This window comes from Syzygium oleosum, unplaced genomic scaffold, assembly GCF_021117445.2.
Source record: "Syzygium oleosum isolate NSW1041296 unplaced genomic scaffold, Sole_v2.1 Sole_v2.25, whole genome shotgun sequence".
Lineage (NCBI taxonomy): Eukaryota > Viridiplantae > Streptophyta > Magnoliopsida > Myrtales > Myrtaceae > Syzygium > Syzygium oleosum.
Window position 1 is genome coordinate 2,744,075 of NW_026607509.1, and position 22,485 is coordinate 2,766,559.

At 39.2% G+C, this 22,485-nt stretch overlaps 3 protein-coding genes across 4 annotated transcripts; 1 reads left to right on the top strand and 2 right to left on the bottom strand.

Annotated features, from left to right (window-relative positions):
* LOC115667014 (E3 ubiquitin-protein ligase PUB22-like) lies at positions 1 to 1,608 on the bottom strand. Its single transcript, XM_030588649.2, has one exon. The coding sequence runs from the start codon at positions 1,390 to 1,392 to the stop codon at positions 139 to 141; it is 1,254 nt and encodes a 417-aa protein (XP_030444509.2). The 5' UTR covers positions 1,393 to 1,608; the 3' UTR covers positions 1 to 138.
* Positions 1,609 to 9,822: 8,214 nt separating this feature from the next.
* On the bottom strand, positions 9,823 to 11,285 carry LOC115671662 (E3 ubiquitin-protein ligase PUB24-like). Its single transcript, XM_030593280.2, has one exon. It carries the CDS (start codon positions 11,092 to 11,094, stop codon positions 9,874 to 9,876), a length of 1,221 nt encoding a protein of 406 aa, XP_030449140.1. The 5' UTR covers positions 11,095 to 11,285; the 3' UTR covers positions 9,823 to 9,873.
* Positions 11,286 to 17,986: 6,701 nt separating this feature from the next.
* LOC115671569 (BTB/POZ domain-containing protein At3g05675) lies at positions 17,987 to 21,896 on the top strand. Of its 2 annotated transcripts, none has more exons than XM_056302984.1 (2): positions 17,987 to 18,235; positions 20,401 to 21,896. In XM_056302984.1, exon 2 carries the CDS (start codon positions 20,418 to 20,420, stop codon positions 21,711 to 21,713), a length of 1,296 nt encoding a protein of 431 aa, XP_056158959.1. In that variant the 5' UTR covers positions 17,987 to 18,235; positions 20,401 to 20,417; the 3' UTR covers positions 21,714 to 21,896. The 2 variants fall into 2 exon arrangements, with proteins under 2 accessions (XP_056158959.1, XP_030449061.1); XM_030593201.2 differs by having other exon boundaries at positions 20,406 to 21,896.
* Positions 21,897 to 22,485: the final 589 nt, after the last annotated feature.

The window sequence follows — 22,485 nt, forward strand, 5'->3', positions numbered from 1 at the left end:
TTAATCAAGTAGCGTATCCATGTCGATTTCATATATCATATTTTTATCAGTGAAATAAACAATGTTTATGTACAATTGATTGACCTATCTAAAGAACTCTCGAAATGAAGTTTTACAAAGGAAAAACTGATTTTCTTCTCACGCTGGATAAGAAGAAAGAAACTCAGCACGAATGCACGGAGAGTTCTTCCATGTCCGGGCATGCAATCTCAGAATCTCTCTCGCCTTTTCCTTGGTCTTGCTCGTGCCCTCAACTTGGAGGACTAGACACAACTTCGCAGCAACGCCTACTTGCAACATCTCTTGCACGATGCTCGGCGTTGCCGAGAACTTGGCAATGGAAAAGAGAATCCTGACGCCTCTCTCGCTCGCTGTCTCCGAAACCCTTAGTATTTTCTTCGACACTATGGCGATCCCCGCTCCGTGCTTCAACAACTCGGCTCTTCCCTCTGCGCATTGGCACAGCACGTCCAAAAGTATAAGAATCATTTCACTCTGCCTTTTGTCGCATGAATCGAGAAGGAGATCGATCAAGACCTGCACGGCGCTGGCGTCCACGACTTTGACTCTGTTCCGACTCATCGGGCAGGCTCGGATAAGCAGTTTCAATGCAGATTTCGTTACCTTCCGTGAGACTTGATCACGCAAAAGTCGAACTACTTCGACAAACAATTCCATCCTCAAACTCGAGAGTTGAATAATATCAGCAACTTCAAACATTGAATTTAGCAACACGACTGCGTATGCCCTAGACTCACAGGTTCCGCTCTGCATGATTCGAGTCAACGAGTCGACAAACACTCCGTCGTTGCCTATGAGATTCTTAAGGCTGGCTTCGGAGAGTTGTAGGTGATAAAGTACAGCCAGAGCCTCATCAAGCGGTCTAGTTGTGACCTCGAAACTGCAACAGTTGGACGATGTTTCATCCAGTAATGCAGCGCTCGCCGAGGTTTCATTTTTCACTAGTGTCGCCAAGAAGTCAGCGGCACCAGCAGCTTCCATGCAGCATCGGTTAGTGGCATTCTCGGCGGCAATCCACCGCATTCTTTGGAGACACTTGTTACGCATGTCCGGGGACTTGGCCTCGCGGAGGAGCTTAGCAACCTGGGACTTGCTTACAGGAGGTCTCGGGGTCGGAATCCTTTCGATGCCGTGCGCAGCGTTGAGGGTGCACCACGATTGGATGAGGCGCCGGAGCGTGTGGTTGGGCGTCAAGTCGCAGCCTGAAATCTCTTGCTTGGTCACGGGGCACGTGCCGTTCTTGGCGGAGAACAGCCACTTCTCGATGCTCTCGCGGTCGTACGTTATCCCGGTGGGCACCGTGACGGGGTCCTTCATGAGCTGGAGAGAAATCGGGCATACGAAGAACGAGGGAATCTCGACTTCCTCCATCTGAATCGAAACTAGATCACGAAAGAGACGAAGAACTTTTATAACCCCGGGAAAGAGAGGAAGCGAAAGATCGAGACTTGAAAAGGGGAAAGGCCGAAGAAGAACTCAAGAAATGCTTATGATGAGCTTATGATTCTCTCCAAGAAGAAGAAGGGTTTGAACGATTCGATTTAGTTGGTTGAGTTCAGCTGGGTTTGAAGATGATTCGTGCGGGCTTTGAGGGCTTTATATATATATGAAGTTAGTAGGATGAGACTTTCAAAAGGGAGAAGGTCAAAACACGGACAAATTCCAACAGGGCTCACGCGAAACACACACACCATGAACGAGAGAGAGAGAGAGAGACTCAAAAGTAGTCGCTAAAGTAGCGCGTGCTCTTTCCTCCTTCACCAGTCTCTCTCTTTCTCTCTCTCTTCTCTCTCTCTCTCTAAGATGAAACGGGTGTCGACCTCCGTTTCGGTCCCACTTTTGAAAATTGCACGTTTCGGTGCCGACAAAGTCAGCTGGAGACATCGTCAATCTTAAATTGTAATACTATTCATGGTAGTACGTTGCAAGAACAGCCTTGGAAGTGCGATGAAATGATCTTCTCAAACTGCATATAGACGGTCCAATTCATTATTATATCTCGATTTATTAAACTAAGTTTGGAATTTAGAATGAAGAATTGAATTGTCTTGCTCTTTGGTCGTAGAAAATGGTTTTTGATTTGTCGCGCAGTGCAGTGCCAGCACACTAATGACAAACTATTTTGATCAGTTTGAACGTTACATGTTATTTACCTGTTGATCGTCTGAGAACTAAGTGACACAATTTTAGCTACTATTGTTAATAAATCAATTCCATGATAATTCCTTTTTTTTTATAATTTTGAATTTCCATATGTCCTTATGCTCTACATCCTTTACTTACATCATAATTCAAATATTTACTTGGTGAATTTAAAACATAAAACATGATTTTTTATCCATAAAGTTTCACGGAACTATTGTTTTGATTATAAAATCCATCTAAGATGGAAAAAAAAAATTTTTGCGCAAAAAAGAAAAACATATGCTATAGATATCTCAATTAGTTCAAGAGTTCTAATTGTTGGATTGGCAAAAAAAATATTTATTAGATATCCCTAAAGTACATACCATCACCTCCTGCGACGTATAAATTCTCATCAGTCAAAACTTTAGCTTGATGATTGACTTTGATAGACAATATTAAGAAGTGAAATCATGGTGTGGGTAAACCTAATTTTTTTTTCCCTATTAGGTTTAAGGTACCAGGAAAATAAATGGTCTTGCTTCACTCAAATACTAATACATTGTTAATTAAAAATATTAAACAAATCATGAAAATATTGATTAAATTAAACCCCGTTAAAAACTTGTCAAGATACTTCATTATTCTTTGTGGTAAGCTTATAGGTGAAAGAAAACTGCATATATAACTATGATAAAACGTTAGAATGTTTAACCCAAAAGCTTAAATTAATTGGTAGAGGAAAACCACATATTTATAAGAAGCATATTAACCCCACAGTCAACCATCATAAGATATTTCAACAAAAAGGTAACTTTAGTTTTGGTATTACAAGTAATATGTAAACGAACCAAGGATCATGAAAAATCCTCGAAATGGCACATGACTTCGAACACATTTGTCCATTATAATGACGGACTTAATTATAAATTCATATGATCTTTAGTTTTATGAAGTGAATGATAATCATGGGGGAAAATTATCCAAAAAGTCTTAAACCTATTGCACATTTGCTAATTCAATCTTAAATCTTTCAATTTTACTAATTAAATTCTAAACATTTTCACTTTTTGTCAATTGAGTTCATCCGGCTAATTTTAACTGAAAATCGCTAGTGCCACGTATGACAGCCGGCGCTAACAGGATAATTTTTAAAAATATTTAATTTTTTTGATTTTTTTTCTTTTTTTTTCTTTCAAGTCTAGCAAGGGTCAGCCCTCGCCAGTCATAGGTGACGGTCAGCCGACCGTCGCCAACCACAGGCGAGGGCCGGCGACCCTTCCCCATCACTGGGCGAGGGTTGTGACTTGGCAAGGGCTTCGCGGCCCTCGCAAGATCTGGGCGAAGGCAGCGGCCAGCGAGGGTCAGCCGTCGACAACCCTTATGGATCCATTCATACATATGTGCTGAGAAAAACAAGATATAAAAAGCTATTCGGACAGACGTCAGGGCTGAGATAGGGTAGATAGGGTTGGAGCGAGTGAGACTGGAGGGAGAGGACAGTCGTGGAAGTCAAATCACGTGGTTTTAGGAACGGACGCTATTCGAAGAAAAGTCAGTGCCCACCGCAAAGGACGTCAAACTTATCACAACCTCATAGTACTTAATATTCTGAAAATTCGAGAGACTTTCTTTAATTTGTATGTTCAACACGACACCACGAAATCCTAACTATAGTGTAATAACGATCCAAAATGGAAAACTCGTCAAAGCCGCAGTTATTGTTCAATTATTTTGCTCTCTCTTTCTTTTTTTGTCCTTTTTGCTGGATTGGGTATTTATTTTCTGCTTCTTTCTTTGACTCAACGGCCAAAGAAGAGAAAAAGTTTGTGCATGGCCAGGCGTGACGCTTGCGCATCCGTCAACCCGCAGCCACAAAAGCGTTCGAGGAGAACTGCCATCCCACCATACATAGGGTTTCGATATGTACTAATCACTCATATTATCGTACGTAATATAGATGATAAAATTGATTGAGTTAATTCCAAAAAAGCGTTGAATTATTTCCCTTGTTTGTTGCTTAGGATAAGTTACATCAAAACGAAATCGAACTCATCGATTCCACGTTCCTTTTCATTTTTTAGATAGAATTTAGTCGAATAAACCGAACAATCCTGACTTCTTTCTTTTTCATTTTGGTTCTATTTTATTTGATTACATCGATTTTCTTTTTTCTCAAAATATAATCGATTGTTCCCTTTTTCTTTCCCTCGAATTCTTGTATCGATATCACAGAGATGTGTGGCTTGTGGAAGGTTCACATCCACGTTCCTCATTCAGTCGTCGAATGCTACTTTTCTGGATGTAATTTAAATGGAGGTCTACCCCAAAACCCTACCGGCACCACACTACCGTCGACCATTCAACAGTCTATAAGACGCAAATTATCTTGTATTTCTAAAAGACTTGTCGGTACTATTATTTTAAAAATATGTGTGTGAACTGTGAAGAACATTTTTAGGTAGAGACGACTTTGAAGCATTCAACGGCGATCGACCAATCTAGCATGCAATTCTTGATTAGTAGGTGGATGGAGAGATGTGTAGTTCGATGGGTTGCAAATTAGGTTTCAAGGTGAATATTTAATATGGGAACGTGGTATTTTGTTTTTTTTAGTAGACTATGTAATCATGAGTTCAAAAGAAATTAAGTCAGATAACTAATCTTGTGAGAGTGTAATTTAGACTCATTTTTTTCTTTTTCTTTTTTGCAGGGTGTGTTTATTTAAGTGGAAGTGTTTTCAAGAAATTAGTTTTCCGGATTTTCACCTGTTTGGTTTCATCTATTTGGTTTACCAAAAATGACTAGTCAACTAATTCGTGGGAGTTTAATTCCTCTTTCTAGTTCAAAAGCTCTCTGCCTATAGCTCTGTCATTGAGAACCTCTCCGGCAAGGCGCGGAAGCTACAATCACCGAATCGTGGCTACTTGGCCACATCCACGAACAAATTATGGGCCAGATCAGCATCATGAACGGAATCGGAGCCGATTGGAGAGACTCGGCCGGGCGACAAAATCTGTCAGGGATCAATCCGGCCAACAATACCGAGTCCCCAACTTGGAGCTTTGAGGAGAGTTGGGGATGGAGCTCACAGCACCGTGCTTTGTGAACGACTCGCAAGGCTTCTCGAGCTTGGAACTCTTGCTGTTGAGGGGTTTCGGCCGGTTCTGGGAGGCCATTAAGGTTTGGGGTTGGAAGGTGGCACGGTGAAGGAGCAGCACTAGGAGGTGCGGCAATGGTTGCAGGGCTGTTGGCCGGAGGTAGGTTTCTGCTGGGCGGGGCGGAGGGGGAAAAGTGTCAAAAAAGTCCTAAACCTTTTGTATTTGTGCCAATTCAGTCCTAAACTTTTTTGCATTTATGCCAATTCAGTCCTAAACCTTTTGCATTGGTGCCAATTCAGTCCTCAACCTTTTTTTGGTGCCAATTCAGTCCTAAACCTTTTGCATTTGTGCCAATTCAGTCCTAAACTTTTTGCATTGGTGCAAATTCAGTCCTTCGACACGTGAATAGCTATTAGCCGGAATGACTGAATTGGCACAAATGCAAAAGATTTAGGACTGAATTGGCACAAATGCAAAAGGTTTAGGAATGAATTGACACCAAAAAAATTTTTATGACTAAATTAGCACAAATGCAAAAGGTTTAGGACTAAATTGACACAAATGCAAAAGATTTAGGACTTTTTTGATACTTTTCTTGGGGTGGAGGAGTCGGGCTAAGTGGGGAGGCGAGTCATGGTTGAGCCGGGAGGGCCGAGTAACGAGGGCGTTTACGGGCTAAGTGAGGAGATTGTCATTGTCTCATTTTTCAAATGAGATTAAAATATCAAAAAACGTTTTTGATCATATATCATTAAATAAAAAAAAATCCATTTGGATAATGGATAAAGGGTGCGTACGACTTATGTCATGACTTGTGCTAAAGTGTTAAAAAAAAGAGAGAAGGAAGTAAGAGTTGTCCATGGTTTAACAAAATTTGATGGTTTTGTTCAGGCAAATCCGAAGTGCAACACATGCCCCGCAAGCCAAAAAGGGCCGTTTGACTTGTATTTTCATTGCACTTTTTGCACGTTTTCTTTTTCCCGACGTCCTACTTATTCGTGCCAACCCTGGGATTATTGACACGTTTTGTTAGATTATGGATAAGGATGTCGGGCATATTGACAGCTAATTGGTGCGTGGAAGGATAAACTATTGAATTTCACTCGCAAAAATGCGGTTGCTTTCTGATCCATATCTAAAGTAAGATTCGTTTGTCTCGTGGGAAGAAATCGTGTTCACAAATGCATATCAGGTTCGACGATGATGAAGTCTCTTTGTCAAAAATAACGGATAATTTATTGTCATTTCTTCAATAGTTAATATCTCGAAAAATTTCAAATTAATATATACATAATAAATTTATTTAAAATTAATTTTTTATCACCAAAAAGTATAAATTAATACATCTATAATAAATTTATCACAAATTAAATCTTTAACAATCAAAACCCCAAACTGATACACTTGTAGCAATTTATCCTCCATTAGTTTCTATTAAATTGGATTAACATCACGAAAAATTATAAACCGGTACACCCCAAACTGCTACATCTATCAACTGTCACGTGTCATCCAACTCAGCCGTTTGAAGGTAAAATTTAACGTAAATTAACTGAGGGTAAATTTGTCACAGATGTACTAGTTTTGGGTTTTTAGTAGTCATAAAATTAGTTTGGGATAAATTTGTCATAAGTGTACTATTTTAGGGTTTTTCGTGATATTAACCCTTCTTTAAAAGCATGTCAAAAAGAGTTCGAAATTATAAATCACAAAATAATGTTATCATAACTTAATGTGAACTATATTGAACGACAAAACTCACTATTTGGACAATTTAAATTACAAGATTGTATAGTAAAATCGTATTTTGTTATTAATTCGCGCCATTTAATGAGAAATCACAAGAATATTATATTTTCGGTTTACTCCAAAAGAACATGCATTTCTTCATAAGTTCAACAAACGTGCGGGAGATGGAAGATTTATTGAAAAGTCATCTATGTACGTATGTTTTACGTAAAAGTGCGAGTATTCTACTAACAGATTAGGCACACAATTATACAAATTGAGTCACTAATAATTTTTTTTTTTGGTTACAACTTACAACTACTAGTTTTAATCCTACCGTTAACAAAGGTTGGCTCTTTAAAAGCCGCTCGTTGAGTATTGTACGTGGTCGGCCCATGCTATATTAAAGGGTGTGGGCTTTCTGCCAACGAGTTTGGCCTTCTTAGATACTGCACCACCAATAGTTCCTTTAAGGCTAATACACATGGGAGGAGCATGCACACAACTTTGAATACCAATCATACTAGATGCATAATTTTTTGTGAGTTCTACAGAAATTCTTTTCATTTGTTTTAATTCCACATTGGCGCCGTGTGTTCATGTCCAGAGATTATTCGGCATTTTCTGACGATATTTCCACGGGAATACAAAATTTGCTCTAAAATCATGAAATGAATCTAGGGAATAAATATGCTCAAAATTAAAGTATGGGGACCCAAAATTGAATAAGGGAAATGATATTGAGAATATTGTTTTGGTCATTTCCCATTATTTTAATAATAGAGAATATAATGTGCCACAAATTCAATGGTTGTATAGTTCGTTATTCAGCAATTTCGTACAAGTGATTTCCCAACCTACTCGTCCGGCAATTGATATTGTAGAATTCGCACCATGATAGGAATTACGACTCACTAGGCACGCTCTCTCTCTCGAAATAGGTTAAAGGATGAGAAGGATGAGAAGGAGCAACCAACTCTGCATCTGCATGCTTTCAGTTTCTTTTTATGTTGTTTTTGAAAGACTTTTTTTATTTCTGCTCAGGTAATTTTTTTTGGTTCGATAGGGTTTGAGGACCATGTGTCAACTATGTGATGTTTGCCAAAGAACTTTGGTAAGATTGCATTATGAAAATTTACAACATTTAGTTGCTTGGACCTTTGGCAATTAACTCAAGATTGAAAGATTTCTCTATGTTCTTGCTCCTCGTGCATACTTGCAAAGTTTATTTATGTTGATCCTCGTTTTCACCGCACTACATTCTATAAGATTCTGTCACAAAATTAATAAACTTTTGAAAATCCTAATTCTTTTTGCCGAAGCAATAGGAACTCGTTTCTGTCACAATGTATACATATACTACACAAACCCCTTCTTAATAATTATTAAAAAAATGCACTGAAAGTTCGAAATCTTATATATATGAAATGGAATTGAGGCCTAAATATCCCAATTGGTGCAATTAAATCATAAAATCTTCTTCAAAAAAGTCCAAGCGCATTCTTTCGTTGAACGATTTTGAGAACCGCTTCGGTGATACTAGAAAGTTGCATACATGGCAGCATGAAATTGCACTTTTCAGTATAAATTTAGGACTTAATTTCTATTTCCGATGAATCTTGATTGAAGTCTATATGTAAAGTTTAAGACTTTTGATGCGGTTTTTTTTTCTTCTAATTAATAGTTATATCGATTTGCACCTGTAGTCATGGTTGTACTATGTGTGATGACCAACAGTTATTGTGATCTTCTAAGTTTTGACCATGAAATTTTTAAGCAATTTTACTAGATGAACTGCCATAACTTCCATATTCACCTTGGGGTTGTTGACATATGAAAAAATTCGATGACAAAACTTACTCCAAAAACACATGTTAGTTATCAAATGGTGATTGTGTGATTTCTTTTGTTACATTGGTGGTGGATCTAGCAATAAACCAATTCTTAAACATGAGAACAAAGTTAGACTTGGAAACAATGCCTTGATCATTCTAATAGAAACTCAGAACTAATGTATTAGACAGCTATCTATTCAGAAGTTGCAATTAGTATGAAAAAGAATGAAAGGTATATGTCCAGTTTATTTAAGACGGCGCTATTTTCACCCATTGTATGTCTAAATCCACTCTTATTTCACCAGAAAGATAAAATTGTCCTCAATGATCCAATTGCAACTTAAAGTGATGGCCCCAAGTTTATTTACTTTCATTCTATTTCTATGTAGGATTTAGTTGCCATAATTATCAATTTCACATGATTTGTATTTTTTAATGTGGATCTCCTATATATATATATATATTAAAGGCACCGTGTTTTCTTTTTTTTTTATTGTTAAATTTTACTTACATAGAAATCAGTTCTGTTGAAAAGGGAAATTTTCAAGAAACCTAATGCTTTTCTACGTTGTCAAGGAAATTTATCATTAATAGTCAAGTAGAATCTTGACAAAAATTTAACATAGACAAGACTTTAACATAGTCACTTGTTTATTTTCACTTCCTTTCAATGAAGATTTTCAAAATTAAAGTCACAGTTACATGCTTCATCATTTTTATAATAACCTATCTATTCTTCGTCCCTCTTATCTCAAAAGCTCACTTTCTTCGTGAATTATTTATTTTCTACTTTCATTATATAAAATTCCAGCAAATATGGACCGATTGGTCGCGCAATTCTCGTTGTCTGACTTTTACGTACGCATGATGTTCCGCCACGTTTTCGTAACCAAGTTTGCGTTTCTCCACAACATTAAGCAGCTACAGAGATCGTCATTAGTTACTTTTCTCTGCTGATACACTGCAAGAAATATTGACACTTTTCTCCCACATTCGCAAAATCGACACTTGAGTAACAAAGAAACCACATTTTTGATTAATTCATACACTCACAAATCATGCACTTACCTAGTAACCCTAGTTATGAGCGTATCATTGATACAAGGAGACTTCTTCCATTCGTCCAAGTGCGTTTTAAGTATTTCTCGAGCTTTGTCTTTCAAGTACGTCGTGTGATCCGCTTGTAGCAAGAAGCAAAGCTTCGACACGGCTTTGACCATTAGCATCTCCCGGACGAACATCGAATTCCCGGAAAACCGGCTCAGCATCGAAAGTATGAGGACGGCCCGCTCGTCCACGGATTGCGAGACGTTCAGGATCCTCTGCGAGACCACGGCGATCCCGCATCTGTGGCCCATGAACTGAGCCCTCCCGTCGGCGCAAGAACATAGGTGGAACAATACTCCGAGGATTAGCTCGGTGGTCTTCCTCTCGGGGAACCCTAGTTCCAGCTCAATGAGCTCGAACACGGCGCCATGCTCCACCATCATCGCGCGGTTTCTCCCCCATGGGCACGAGTCGAGCAATATATGGAGTGACGCGTTTAGTGCTTGTTGAGTGATGCCGTTCCTTAGGAGACCGATGATTGTTTGGAAGAACTCGCTTTTCAATCTTTCTAGCACAGAGGAACTGGCCGCTTCGATCATCCTCTTGAGGACTATAAGCACATGTGATCTCACTGCGATGCGATTGTCGACTTCACAACCTAAAACCCAAGTCAGTGATTTGATGATCTGATCGTTTTGGCCGACGAGCAGCTCCGCGTGTGCGGATGGGACTCGAAGTAGTACTAGTATGCTCAATGCTTCCTCGAGACCAATGGTCCGGTTTTCATCGCAACAATTTGCAACGTATGACATTATAGCCTTGGGAATCCCAGCCTCTATCATAAGATTTCTATTTCGCTCGTTCTCTACCGCGAGCATTTCGATGCGTCTCAGGGTCTCGATCTCCGATCGATGGCATTGGATGTCTCCGACGAGTTTAAGCAAGCAGGACTTGCCAAGGGGCGCTCTCGGGGTGGGAATGCGGTCGACACCCCGAGAGGCGTTCTCGTTGCACCACAACTGGATCAGCCTGCGGAGGGTGTGGTTCGGGGTCAGGTCGGAGACCTTCGTCAACGGCTGCTTGGTGACGGGGCAGGTCGCACTCTCACCGCTGGAAAGCCACTGCTCGATGCTCTCTCTGTCGTAGGTGATGCCGGTGACGGCAGTCACGGGGTCTCTCATGAGCTGCAGAGATATGGGACACGTGAAGTACTCAGGGACATCAAGAGCATCGTCCATGATCGGACATTAGCAATTTAACGTCGGACCCGAAAGAGAAATGGAGTCAGTGTGAAGGAATAAAGGGTGAGATTTGATGAAACAGGAAGATTGTGTGAATGAACAAGGCTACGTGTTGGTAAGAAACAGCGGCTCTCTTTATTCAAAAACTAGACAGAGAGAGAGAGAGCGAGAGGGGTCTTCTGTTGCTGGTCAATGCTGATACGCTTTATTTATAAGTCTGTTCCTATATTTCTTAGAGGGAGATTTCGATGGTCAAAGCAGGGAACTTTTGGTCCATGGCAAAACTGAATGAACACGCAAGTGGAAGACAATGTATCACGGCATATTATTTATATAATATATGGTACCTTATTAAAGATGGGTATAAATCCAAGATATAAATAATGATTTTGTTTCTTATTTTGTGCCCTCAGTTTTAATATATATCATTAACTTACAACATTAGTTAGTCTTTGTAGCTAGTCCGGCATGCCAGGAAAAATCGTCCAAAAAATGCTAATCCTATTGTACGGCGGCCAAGTCAGTCCTAAATTTTTCAGTTGTGTCAATTTAATCTCAAACCTTTTGATAACTTGCCAATTTAATCATAAACATTTCAATTGTGACAATCTAGTCTTAAATCTTTTGAGTTGGCAATTTAGTCTTAAATCTTTTAACGATTTACTAATTTAGTCTGGCCTGTAAATTTTATCCGGAAATAATTGAGTGGCGGTCTAGTCAGCGTTGCCGCCCGTGGCGCTGACATGGATACTTTTTAACATTTTTTTATTTTTTTTTATATTTTTTCTTTTTTTCTTTCCTTTTTCCTCTAGCCGATCGTCGAGCCACAATGATGGCCAACGATGGGCCACAATGATGGCCAGATTCGAAAGCCGGCAAGGTTGGCCTCTTTAGTGGCTCGGTTGGCGAGGTCGAGCCTCACCAGTGGCAAAGCAAGGTCAACCTTGCCAGGGGCTGGCGAGGCCTTCCTCCCCCAGCGATGGTGAAATCGCCCTTGCCTCTAGCTAGTGCCGAGCATCGCCGAGGCCCCACAATTGGCCAAAGGAAGAAGGAAAAGAAAAAAAAAAGGAAAGGAAAAACATTCAAAAATGTAAAAAGAATTGTCCACGTCGGCTATTTCCTGCCAAAATTGGCCGGAAGAACTAAATTAGCAAATCATTAAAAGATTTATGACTAAATTGGCAACTCTTCAAAAGATTTAGGGCTAGATTGACACAATAAAAAGGTTTAAAACTAACTTGGCAAGTTTTCGAAACGTTTGGAACTAAATTGGCATAATTAAAAAGTTTAGGATTGAATTGCCTGTCGTACAATAAGTTTAGGAATTTTCAAAAAAAAATTTCACTGCAATTCAATAAGTCCAAAAATTGGTTCAGCGGAATTCAAAGACGGAAAAGTCGGTCATTTACAAATTGGCTTTTACTGATTTAGGTCAAGATTTATGTTTGAATCAAGCGGCTCGCGGGGACTACACGCCATAATTAGCTTACCCCACCTCTCTCTCTCTCTCTCTCTCTCTCTCTCCATGAACGTTCATGCTTTGATCTCGCCGAAAGAGAAACAGTGACCACATCATCTTCTGTCGTATGGCGCTACAACTTGGGGGAGTAAGAACAAACCACGTGTATAGTGTGGGTCGGTCGTTAAATAGACACTTTGGAAAGTTCTCACTTCTCATATAGTTTGTCAATCGAGAGTACCATTATCAATGTACGGATGCAATAAAGTACACTTTGACACCTAATATGTAACCTTGAATAAACTCGCATCCTATCCGGAAGCTCCACACTAACAGTGCATAATTCAAAGGGAAAATTACCAAAAAGGTTCTAAACCTATTGTACATATGTCAATTCCCTAATTTAGTAAATGAATTATATTGGCAAATTGTCAAAATGTTTAGGATTAAATTGGGATAACTGCAATAAGTATATGACTTTTTTGATAATTATCTTAATTGATATCCGTACAATAGGTTTATGACTTCTTTTTTTTGTAATTATCCAATAATTCAATTGCCCGAGAGAACAAATATGAACAAACTAAATATCATAAGGGTTGGTTGATTCGATAATACAACTTATGAGTTTGAGACTCAGCAAACATGATGTTAGCTTTGATTCTTACTGAATCTCTTGTTTAGAGCACACTAAGGATAACTACGCAATCTCAAGGGCAAACTACAACTAACTAAATCCTCCGTAAATTCCTAATCTCGTCGTATGTGGATATTCAAGCGGTATAGCATCTTATCATAATTGGGTCGAACGCTTAATCTGTCTCGGCGTCGGGACTACGAGCTTAATCGACTTGTGGAGTCTTCCATGACCTCCAGCTACCGGGGTCTACGAACCGGTGACCCCTAAAAAAATAATAAAAAAACATGTGTGAAACCAAGCATCCAATCACACCACATCGATCCCGCGTAAAAAGAAGTTGCCTTAATCATTGAAAAGCAACGTGGGAAATTTCAGGCCCGACCTCATCTGCTTTTTGGTGGGACGAAAAAAGAGAGAAAGAACATGACCCAAGTTTTCGCTTCAGACACGCTTAGATGGGGAGCTACTTCCACTTACCTGTCAGGAAGGTGATGGGAATGGAGCAAGTAATTCATGCGTGGTCATTAGGATTTCACCGGGAACATGATATAAACAGTATCTGAATTTTTTACTAAACGTGCAATTTAGTCTCTGAACTTTTAATTTATTCAATATAATCCATGAGCTTTAATCAAATATTCAACGTGGTTCATAAACTTTTAATATGTTCAATGTCGTCTTTGAGCTTTTAACACATGTTCAGTTTAGTTCCTGAACCATATGAAAATATTTAATGTAAATCGTGGGCTTGAATTTCACCCCGATTGAATTAGCGACTAAGCAAAAACCCTCGTCCTTTAGCAGCGTTTTACTCGACAAGAGGACAAATCAAGTAAACGGTCAAGCACGTACTGGGTCGGTAGGGTCGTCCTCCCTGAATTCAAAGCTCTCTCTCTCTCTCTCAGGCTCAATTTCCACGAAAGCCGCTCTTTTCTTGAGTTTAGATTAGACCCTTGGGAAGAACTCTTTTTTCTTCAGTTCTCACTTGAGTGCTCGAGAAACGAACTACACTTCATGCAAAAGTCTATTTCTCATTCGGCAGTTTTCTGGCATTCCAATAAGTATGTCCGTAGACACGAAAAGTCTGGCTCGAGCAGAACCAAATTGGACAATCGTATTCAACATCATTCTCGCTTGTCGAACGGCCATTGTTCAAATCAAGTGCGCCGACCGACGCCCGATCCGGATATATGGTCGAACTCGAACCCGATTCCGATTTTTGGATCACAGGTGGTGCCCAAGAGGCAGGCTGTCAAAGAAACTTTTTCGTAGTTCGCGCTTTCGGCGTCCCGTGATCACGTGCGTTTTTTTTTTTTTTTTTTGGGTCGTAGTTTTTATGCATAAAGTGCCGTAATATGAAAATACTTAACTAGTTTTATAATCAACAATTGAGATTACTATCTTGCGATCTAACTGTCATCAAATCCCAAGAAAAGGTTTATGAGGGTTTCGGAAGCACACAGTTCGATAGGACTTGAATTAATTTAGTATGAATGGAATCATGGATGAGAAGTTACGCGGTTTGAATCTAAAAATTATCGTGACACGCACGAATAGTACAAAGAAAAGATAAGGACAACTTTGACAAGTTGGAAGACAATCTATACCAACTCTATGTACATAGTGCATGGAAAGAGAACAAAGTGAGTCATGAGTATTATTGCACGACCGGCTAGCTGAGTAGTCCAAGCTTGGACAAGAAGAGGACGTCGAAACTCGCCAATGGAAAAGGAAGCAGCAGCTCTCCTTCTCGCCTGCAATTATGCTAAGTCCCTCGGCATCTGAAAAGCGATTGCAACATCTTAATTGATGCCATCCAACAAAAGGGTCTTTGCCCTCGGAGTATTCAGCATTTCGTTGCAGATTCTCGCTTCCTATTTCAACACAATCCAAGATGGAGTTTGGCCCCAACCCATAAACCCAACAATAGAGCTGCTCATGCGCTTGCAAATTGGGCTTTTAATCAAATCGAAATTGCGTTATTTAAACTTTTCCACAATCACCCGTCTATAGTTAAAAATATTGTATTAGTAAAGTCTTCTTCTATCATTCTAATGTAACTATGTAAGTACTACATCCGATTTGTAATGTTTTGTTTGAAATGAAAGTTGATTTCTAGCAACAACAACTCCATTTCTGTAAATGCTCGAGAAGGAAAGAAAAAGGAGTTCGATTTGTAAGTGAAGCGACGTGTAGTCGCGATGCACTCGAGGTCCAAGGCAGCCAAGAATTCCAAAGGGGCAGAGGTGAGTCAAGCGTCCCAGTCCAGTCAACAAGTCAGAAGTCAACGGATGAGTTGTTGACTATCGCTAGCAACCATGACTTGTCTATGCTATTATCCTATTTTCGAGGTCGATTATTTTTCCTTGTTCTGTTCTGTCCCTTCCGGGAAGAACTCGATTTGGCAAATAATGATTTGGAAGGAACCACGAATGTTCGAACACGAATCTTCAATCTAAGGTTATTCGAATCAAATCGCACCATCTTTATACATGAAGCGGAATAATCTGTCGATCCCAGAGCTCCCGCTTCCCCCGATACAAGCGATTCCGCCACAATTCCGCAACGTTAGAGTCAATGTCCGGTGGTTGTTCCTGACGTGGATGCTGCAGCGCACCTCGTTCCTGTCCCACAACCCAATTGACATGGGAAAAATGTCTGAGAACTAGGAAACTAGACCATATGCACACGAGAAGTATGTTACATAAACATCCCACCAATGCTAGGGAAGGAAGCGTCAGTCAATTTAAGTTGGTTACAACAATTAGAGGATCCTATGCCCGTCAATCAATTTGCATGTCACTTACGTTTTGGAAAACATTTTCCTAAAAATAATTATTTGAATCGCTTACAAAAATGTATGAATAAAATTGTTTTCTTCATTTATGAATTATAGTTAGGCATAAATTGTTGTCAATAAAAAAAATTATTAGGCTAATTTTCCTTAGCGGTATAAGCAATCATTTTAATATATATATATTTTAAATTATTTATTTTACCAAAAAAAAAACATACTCTATTTCGAAAACAAAAAAAGACTGTAAGGAGGTGCAACGTGGGAGTAAAGTGAACATGATTTTTAGATAATTGGGCCTTTGCCCAATTTGAAGAGATTGTAATGGACCTCGCAGCGGTGTAAATACAAATTCAATTGAGGACGTTGGGCCTGCTAACAAGTTTGCAGTCCACATTCTCTCACCATACATTCACTAAAATGGGCTTAATTCCCATTAAAAAAAAGGGTGAATTCCCTAAAAAAACTCCAAACTTTAGGTCAAGTTCTAAATCAGCTCCGAACTTTTTTTTATTTCAGAAAAAACCCCAAACTTTAGGTCAAGTCTAAAATCTGCCTTAAACTTTTTTTTGTTTCAGAAAAAAACCCCAAACTTTAAGTTTAGTCCCAAATCTACCCCAAATTTTGTTTTGTAAAAAAAAATCAGCAAATTTCAATTTATTTTCAAAAATATACCCTCTGATCCAGTTTCAACTTGACATGGCATTTCCATGTCGATAACTAATCCACATCAGCAAAGTAATGGGGCGATAAATACAGACCGACGTCGTATTTCCACTTCGATAACAAATCCAACCCAACAAAATTTATTGAAATTCTCCGAAATAAAACCATTCTAGGATATGAAAGTTAGAAACAATAATAAATCCACCAAAAAATATTTAATTTTAAAAAAACGAATTTTTAGGTTCGGTCCAAATTTGCTCCGAACTTTTCTTTGTCTAAAAAAAAGCCCTATTACTTTCTTGATGTGGATTTGTTATTGACGTGGAAGTGCCACGTCAAGTTGGAAGATCACAATGTATATTTTTGAAAATAAATTGAATTTTAGTGATTTTTTTACACAACAAAATTTGGGACAGATTTGGAACTAGACTTAAAGTTTAAGGTTTTTTCTGAGATAAAAAAAAGTTTAAGGCAGATTTTGGACTTGACCTAAAGTTGAGGATTTTTTAGGGAATTAAGCCATTAAAAAAGTGCGTTAATACTACGAAAAACTCCAAACTGGTACACTTGTGACAAATTTACTCTCCGTAAGTTTCCATTAAATTTTACGATCAAATTGCTAAGTTAGATGACACATAATAGTTAACGAGTGTACCAGTTTTGGGATTTAACTTCTGTTTGTTATAAGTGTACCAATTTGCTATTTTGGGGTATTAATCCAATTTAACAGAAACTAACGGAGAATAAATTTGTCATAAATCAATCGGTTTATGATTTTTGGTAATCAAAAAATTAATTTTAGATAAATTTGTTATAGGTGTACCGATTTGGGGTTTTTTGTGGTCAAAAAACTAATTTTGTGTAAATTTATCGCATGTGTACCAGTTTGAGGTTTTCGATGGTATTAACCCATAAAAAAACCCAAACTTTATGTACAATCTCAATTTGCTCCACACCTTGTTTTTTTGTTTACAAAAATCACGAACTTTCGCTATGGTCCCAAATTTACCCCGCGTGCAAAGTCACAACTAGAAATATCCGGGCTAGTTAAAAGATTCATTATCAGAACCCGCGTCTTCACTTATATTTTCACATTCATATGAAATAATGGCAGTCTCTTGAGGTCGATAATTTTGCAAAAATTGGTAGGGATTTTTGGACGTGGATCAGATTCAAGACTAAAGTGATCTTTTTTTTTTGCTGACGTGGAAAAGCGGACTTTAATCGATGCAATTTTAATGCGTAATACGTGGTTTTTTGTTCAAAGTTTTTTTTTTTTTTAGATATTACAAGTGAATTTAATGAAAGTCGATGGATTAATCGATTTCTCCGAAAAAGAAAAACTCACCACCGTCACCATGGATGCACAGATCGAGCTCGCTCACATACTCTGCAGTCTGCACTTCTCTTCTTCTCCTCCTTCTCTCGGTCTCTCATGGCGCCCCCGTTTCGTGGACGCCCTTCGTCTCCCCCCTCCCCGTCTCTCTGATTCGATCCCGTTCCCCGCGCCTCGAGGAGGCCGCTGCTCGTTCGAGCTAAGGAGACCATGATTCTCACCCACCTCGCGGCGGAGGAAGAGGTATGCGATTTCTGGGGCTATAATTTTGCGGGGTGTCTGATCCACGTGCTTTGTTGTTCGAAATCTGCTTTGCTTCCGGTTATCTTCCTTCGCATTCCGGATGATTTGGACATGATGGTGCCCGCTTGTTGTCGGTGTCTGATGGGTTTTCGAGCTGTCCTTCGGGAGCGCCTCCTAATGGGCGATCCCGGCAACTTCCGGTTATGGCTCGTTTTGGGCGATTTGGCGTTTCGAATGTCGTACAGTGTGGTTCGGCGGTGGGGCCTGAGACCGAGTGTGTATTATGGGTGGGGGGGACATTGAGCTTGTCGTGCTTCCATGATGTTTTTGCTCTTTCTCTTGTTTCTCTTCTGCATGAGGGGTTTGTGGTGTCAGCTGTGGAATCGGAAGCTGATTCTTTGGTGAATTCGAGTCGTGGTTTTGGGTGAACTTTGCTCGCGGCTTCTGTTCTCATTGTGGCTGATGCTGCATTTGTCGTTGACTGAAAAAGCCGAATGCAATGATATGTAGGAACTAGTTAACAGCCATAAGCGCAAACGTCGAAGTAGAGTTTTTTTCTTCTGTTTTTTTTTCCGCTCGAACGTTCGGCACAAGTGGATATTAGCTGTGGAAGATAGCAAAGCTATTCGTTGAAATTAACATTAGTCTCGTCTTCTTTTACCCTTAAATTAGGAATCCATCTCTTTGTTAGGGGAAAGCTACTATATCAAAAGGCGAATGCCTTAATTTGGTTCTCGTTAATATGCAGCAAAACATCAGAATTAGGCAAGGTAAAAAGCCCAAAGTACAAGTAACATCACAATCACACACACATGCACTAAATCTTTTGCATCTGTGGTCCCTAAAAGTTCTTGCTCGAACTAGAGGTCAGACGTTAATAAATCATGTCGCAGGAATTTGGGATTTTTTTGTTCATGGAAACCAATATTGTGAAGTGACTTCTTAGGAAGGTTCACGTCTCTCAGTTCCACAGGCTAGCCTGGATGGAGCACTAGTTATATTTCCGATGGTCTTCTTTTCCGCACTTTGCAGCAGAATCTCTATTGCTTGGTAAAATTGTAGCTTGAGTTTCTCTAGGCAAAGGGATTAAGTCCGTGAGAGATCGACATCATTCAATATGTTGTGATGAGGTCTCTTTACTCTTTACTCCTTAGTTTGCTTCCTGCCTGAATTTACACATTCAAACTAATTTCCATCCTTTGTTGGAAAAAAGAATGTCGATTTTCCTATCTTATCCCATGAGAAAGATTGCGGCTGCACAACCTTTGTGAATGTTTTTTTAATGATGACAATAGGAGCTATTAGGTGCCTTGGTGGGATGGTTACAATCGATACGTCTGTACTTATATCTATATCTGTGACAATATATATGACAAACTTGACTTCTTTTTAAAATGAGGACGGTCACACGGAAAATCTAAAAAGAAAAGAGAGGATATCTAAGTTTTTTACAAGTTGTAAGTATACTTCATTTTCAAGTATTTTCTCAAAGAACAATCGTATTACAACAACGAGAACTTGTTTGTTAAGTAGAATATGGAGTTTGGTCTCATGAATGATAAGATCTAAAATAAAAAAAGTAAAAACTGAAAATTTTCCATCATCGACATTTTGATCTCCTGTAAAATTTGTCTTTTCAAAAATATTATCATTTGCGCAGTTTAGTCTGAGTCTTCAATATATTCTTACGTGATTGAAGTAAATTAATTCCATCGCCCATGGAGACTACATAGTATGATTGCCAAATTCCAGAGAAGAATCTCAACTCTAGTAGCTAATTAGCAGTTCGGATCTTCTGCAAGTTCTCTATTCTAAAAGACGACTCTGACAAGCAAAGCATATTAGGGCTCATTACTGTAGTAAAGTCATATGTATGTGATGTCGCTCTTCTTTTATAGATTTATCTGCTTCTCTTTCTGCTTTCCAATATTTTTAGGCTTGTAGCTACTATTAGGTGAATGGATTTTGTTAGCTCTCTCGTAGATACTTTGCCATACATTGAGCTGCTTTTGAATGATGCTCAATGACATAAATATTGTGTTGCAATATGCTGATATTGGCACTGTATGGAGATGGTAAAATAAGGATGCTATTCAATCTCTAAGAGGTAACTATAGTGAAGTTGACTTTCATCTGTCATGCTTTGACTGCTGGGTTTCCCGTAGCTCAGGTCATTGAAGCAATGGCTCCTTGTTATTTTGGTGATCGGTCAAGCAGTGACACTGTTGTGAGGTTGCGGACTAGTGATGGCCGAGACGATTGGTTGTACTGTCATTCTCACATCCTTATAGAGAAGAGCAACTATTTTGCAGATCGTCTCTCTGAGAAATGGCCAACGTGTCAGATCCTTGATTCCCGCAACTGCGTTGAGGTATACTGTCAAGAATCAGATTTTGACTCCCATGTCAATGTTCTACGCCTATTTTATGTTAAAGAAAACTCAACAGATGAAATTTGGCATGGGGTTAGGAATGCACTTGGCATTCTTCGTGTGGCCGTGGAGCTTGAATGCCCACAGATCGTCAGTGCTTGTGTAAACTACTTGGAAGCAGTCCCATGGGAAGAGACTGAGGAGGAGGAGATTCTTAAAACCATACCAAGCATGGGATCGCAAGTATTGCCAATTCTCTCCCGCCTTGAACCTGTCAATCCATTAGCTATTATGAGGATTTTTCAGTCAGCTATTCAACTAGCCACATCATCACCTCCTCCAGATATGAACGATCTTAAAACATCAGCTCAAGAGCAACTCGAGTACATGCTTACTGAAGACGATGATGAACCTCTACTAAAAGCTGATGATGAGATAAGATCCGAGGTAAAACAGTGCATGAGTAGACTCGTTGCGAGATTTAACAGTCTGCTAGAGTCTTTGTTTTGTGAGTCATCGGAACTGGCCTCTGAGGCACTGCATGTACTTCAATTTTATTTATCTGATTTATCATGGGCCTGTCAGATATTGACAAAGTTAGAGATAATGAGGGATTTGGTTATCTGTTGGATGGATGCATCAGATAAAGTTGTGAAGATAGTTCATCCGTCAAATCCAGAACCAAATGGTGAAACGATCAAGACAACACTGAAGACTGTTGAAGTTGCGGCAAAGGTTTTAGAGTCAATCGCGTATGGAAATGTCATTTTGCCAGCATCAAAGAGGCTGCATGCAGTCAAGGTCTGGCTTCCGTTTGTAAGAGTTGCCAAACCTGCCATAGATTCCGCTGTGTCCAGTGGTGACGATGCTGTGGAACTTAAAGTGGATGGTGAGCTGTGGCAATCATTGGAATCGACCTTCGTTTCGTTGGTGCTTACATTGCCATCAGGTGATCAAGCAGATATCTTGACTGAATGGTTTGGAAACAACTATATTCGGTATCCTGATCTAACTGAGGCATTTGATGTATGGTGTTACCGGTCCAAGGTTGCAAAGAGAAGATTAGCCATTTTGGACGGGAACAATGGCGGATCTAGCACGCCTTAACCTTCTAATATCCACTTTACTGATTTTTTGACCGGCTGGTTGCGGATAACCCTGATTGTCATGGAGTTGTCAGTTCTTGCATGTCCAAAATCGGCTTTTGCTTGTAAATTGTTGTTCTACGGTGTGGTTGTAGTGAGAACTAACTGTACAGTTGATTGGCAAATGGTTTGGCTCATTTTGTCATTCTCAGTTCTCATTGGTCCAATCCTCAGGTAATGTTCTTTGTGCAAGTGCGAGGAAGTATTTTATGCCACAGTTTCACTGCCACTGCCAAGAAGCAAATCAATCGCTTTTATGGAAAGTTACACGATAAGGAAATGTGTTTCTTACATTTCAAAATTTTGCTAAACTCTGGTTTGCAAGACGTGATACGACTGTTACAGAAAATACTTTTTCGTTTGAGTTCTGGATAATGGTTGTTTGGTTGATTCTTAATCCCGTACAAAACTACTTTTTAAAGGGTGGACTCCCTCCAGAGTCAGATATGGTATTTGCAACTTCTGCAAATTTTGTCAGAAAGTAAATTTGCTCAAAACTAATTTTTTGACTATCAAAAACCCCAAATTGATACACTTGTGACAAATATACCATTTGTTAGTTTTCGTTAAATTTTACTATAAAATTACCAAGTTAAATGACATATAGCAGTTGATTGATGTACCGGTTTTAGATTTTACCCTCCGTTTTGTCCGGTTTGTGATTTTTTATGGTATTAATACAATTTAACGGAAACTAACGGAGAGTAAATTTATCACAAATATATCAGATTAGG

What these genes read in the sequence shown, in the direction of transcription:
- LOC115667014 (XM_030588649.2), bottom strand. Translation starts at nt 1,392, where the DNA reads ATGGAGGAAGTCGAGATTCCCTCGTTCTTCGTATGCCCGATTTCTCTC.
- LOC115671662 (XM_030593280.2), bottom strand. Translation starts at nt 11,094, where the DNA reads ATGGACGATGCTCTTGATGTCCCTGAGTACTTCACGTGTCCCATATCT.
- LOC115671569 (XM_030593201.2), top strand. Translation starts at nt 18,203, where the DNA reads ATGATTCTCACCCACCTCGCGGCGGAGGAAGAG. An exon ending in ACCTCGCGGCGGAGGAAGAG is followed by an intron (nt 18,236 to 20,405) that starts GTATGCGATTTC and finishes CCCGTAGCTCAG; the next exon opens with GTCATTGAAGCAATGGCTCC.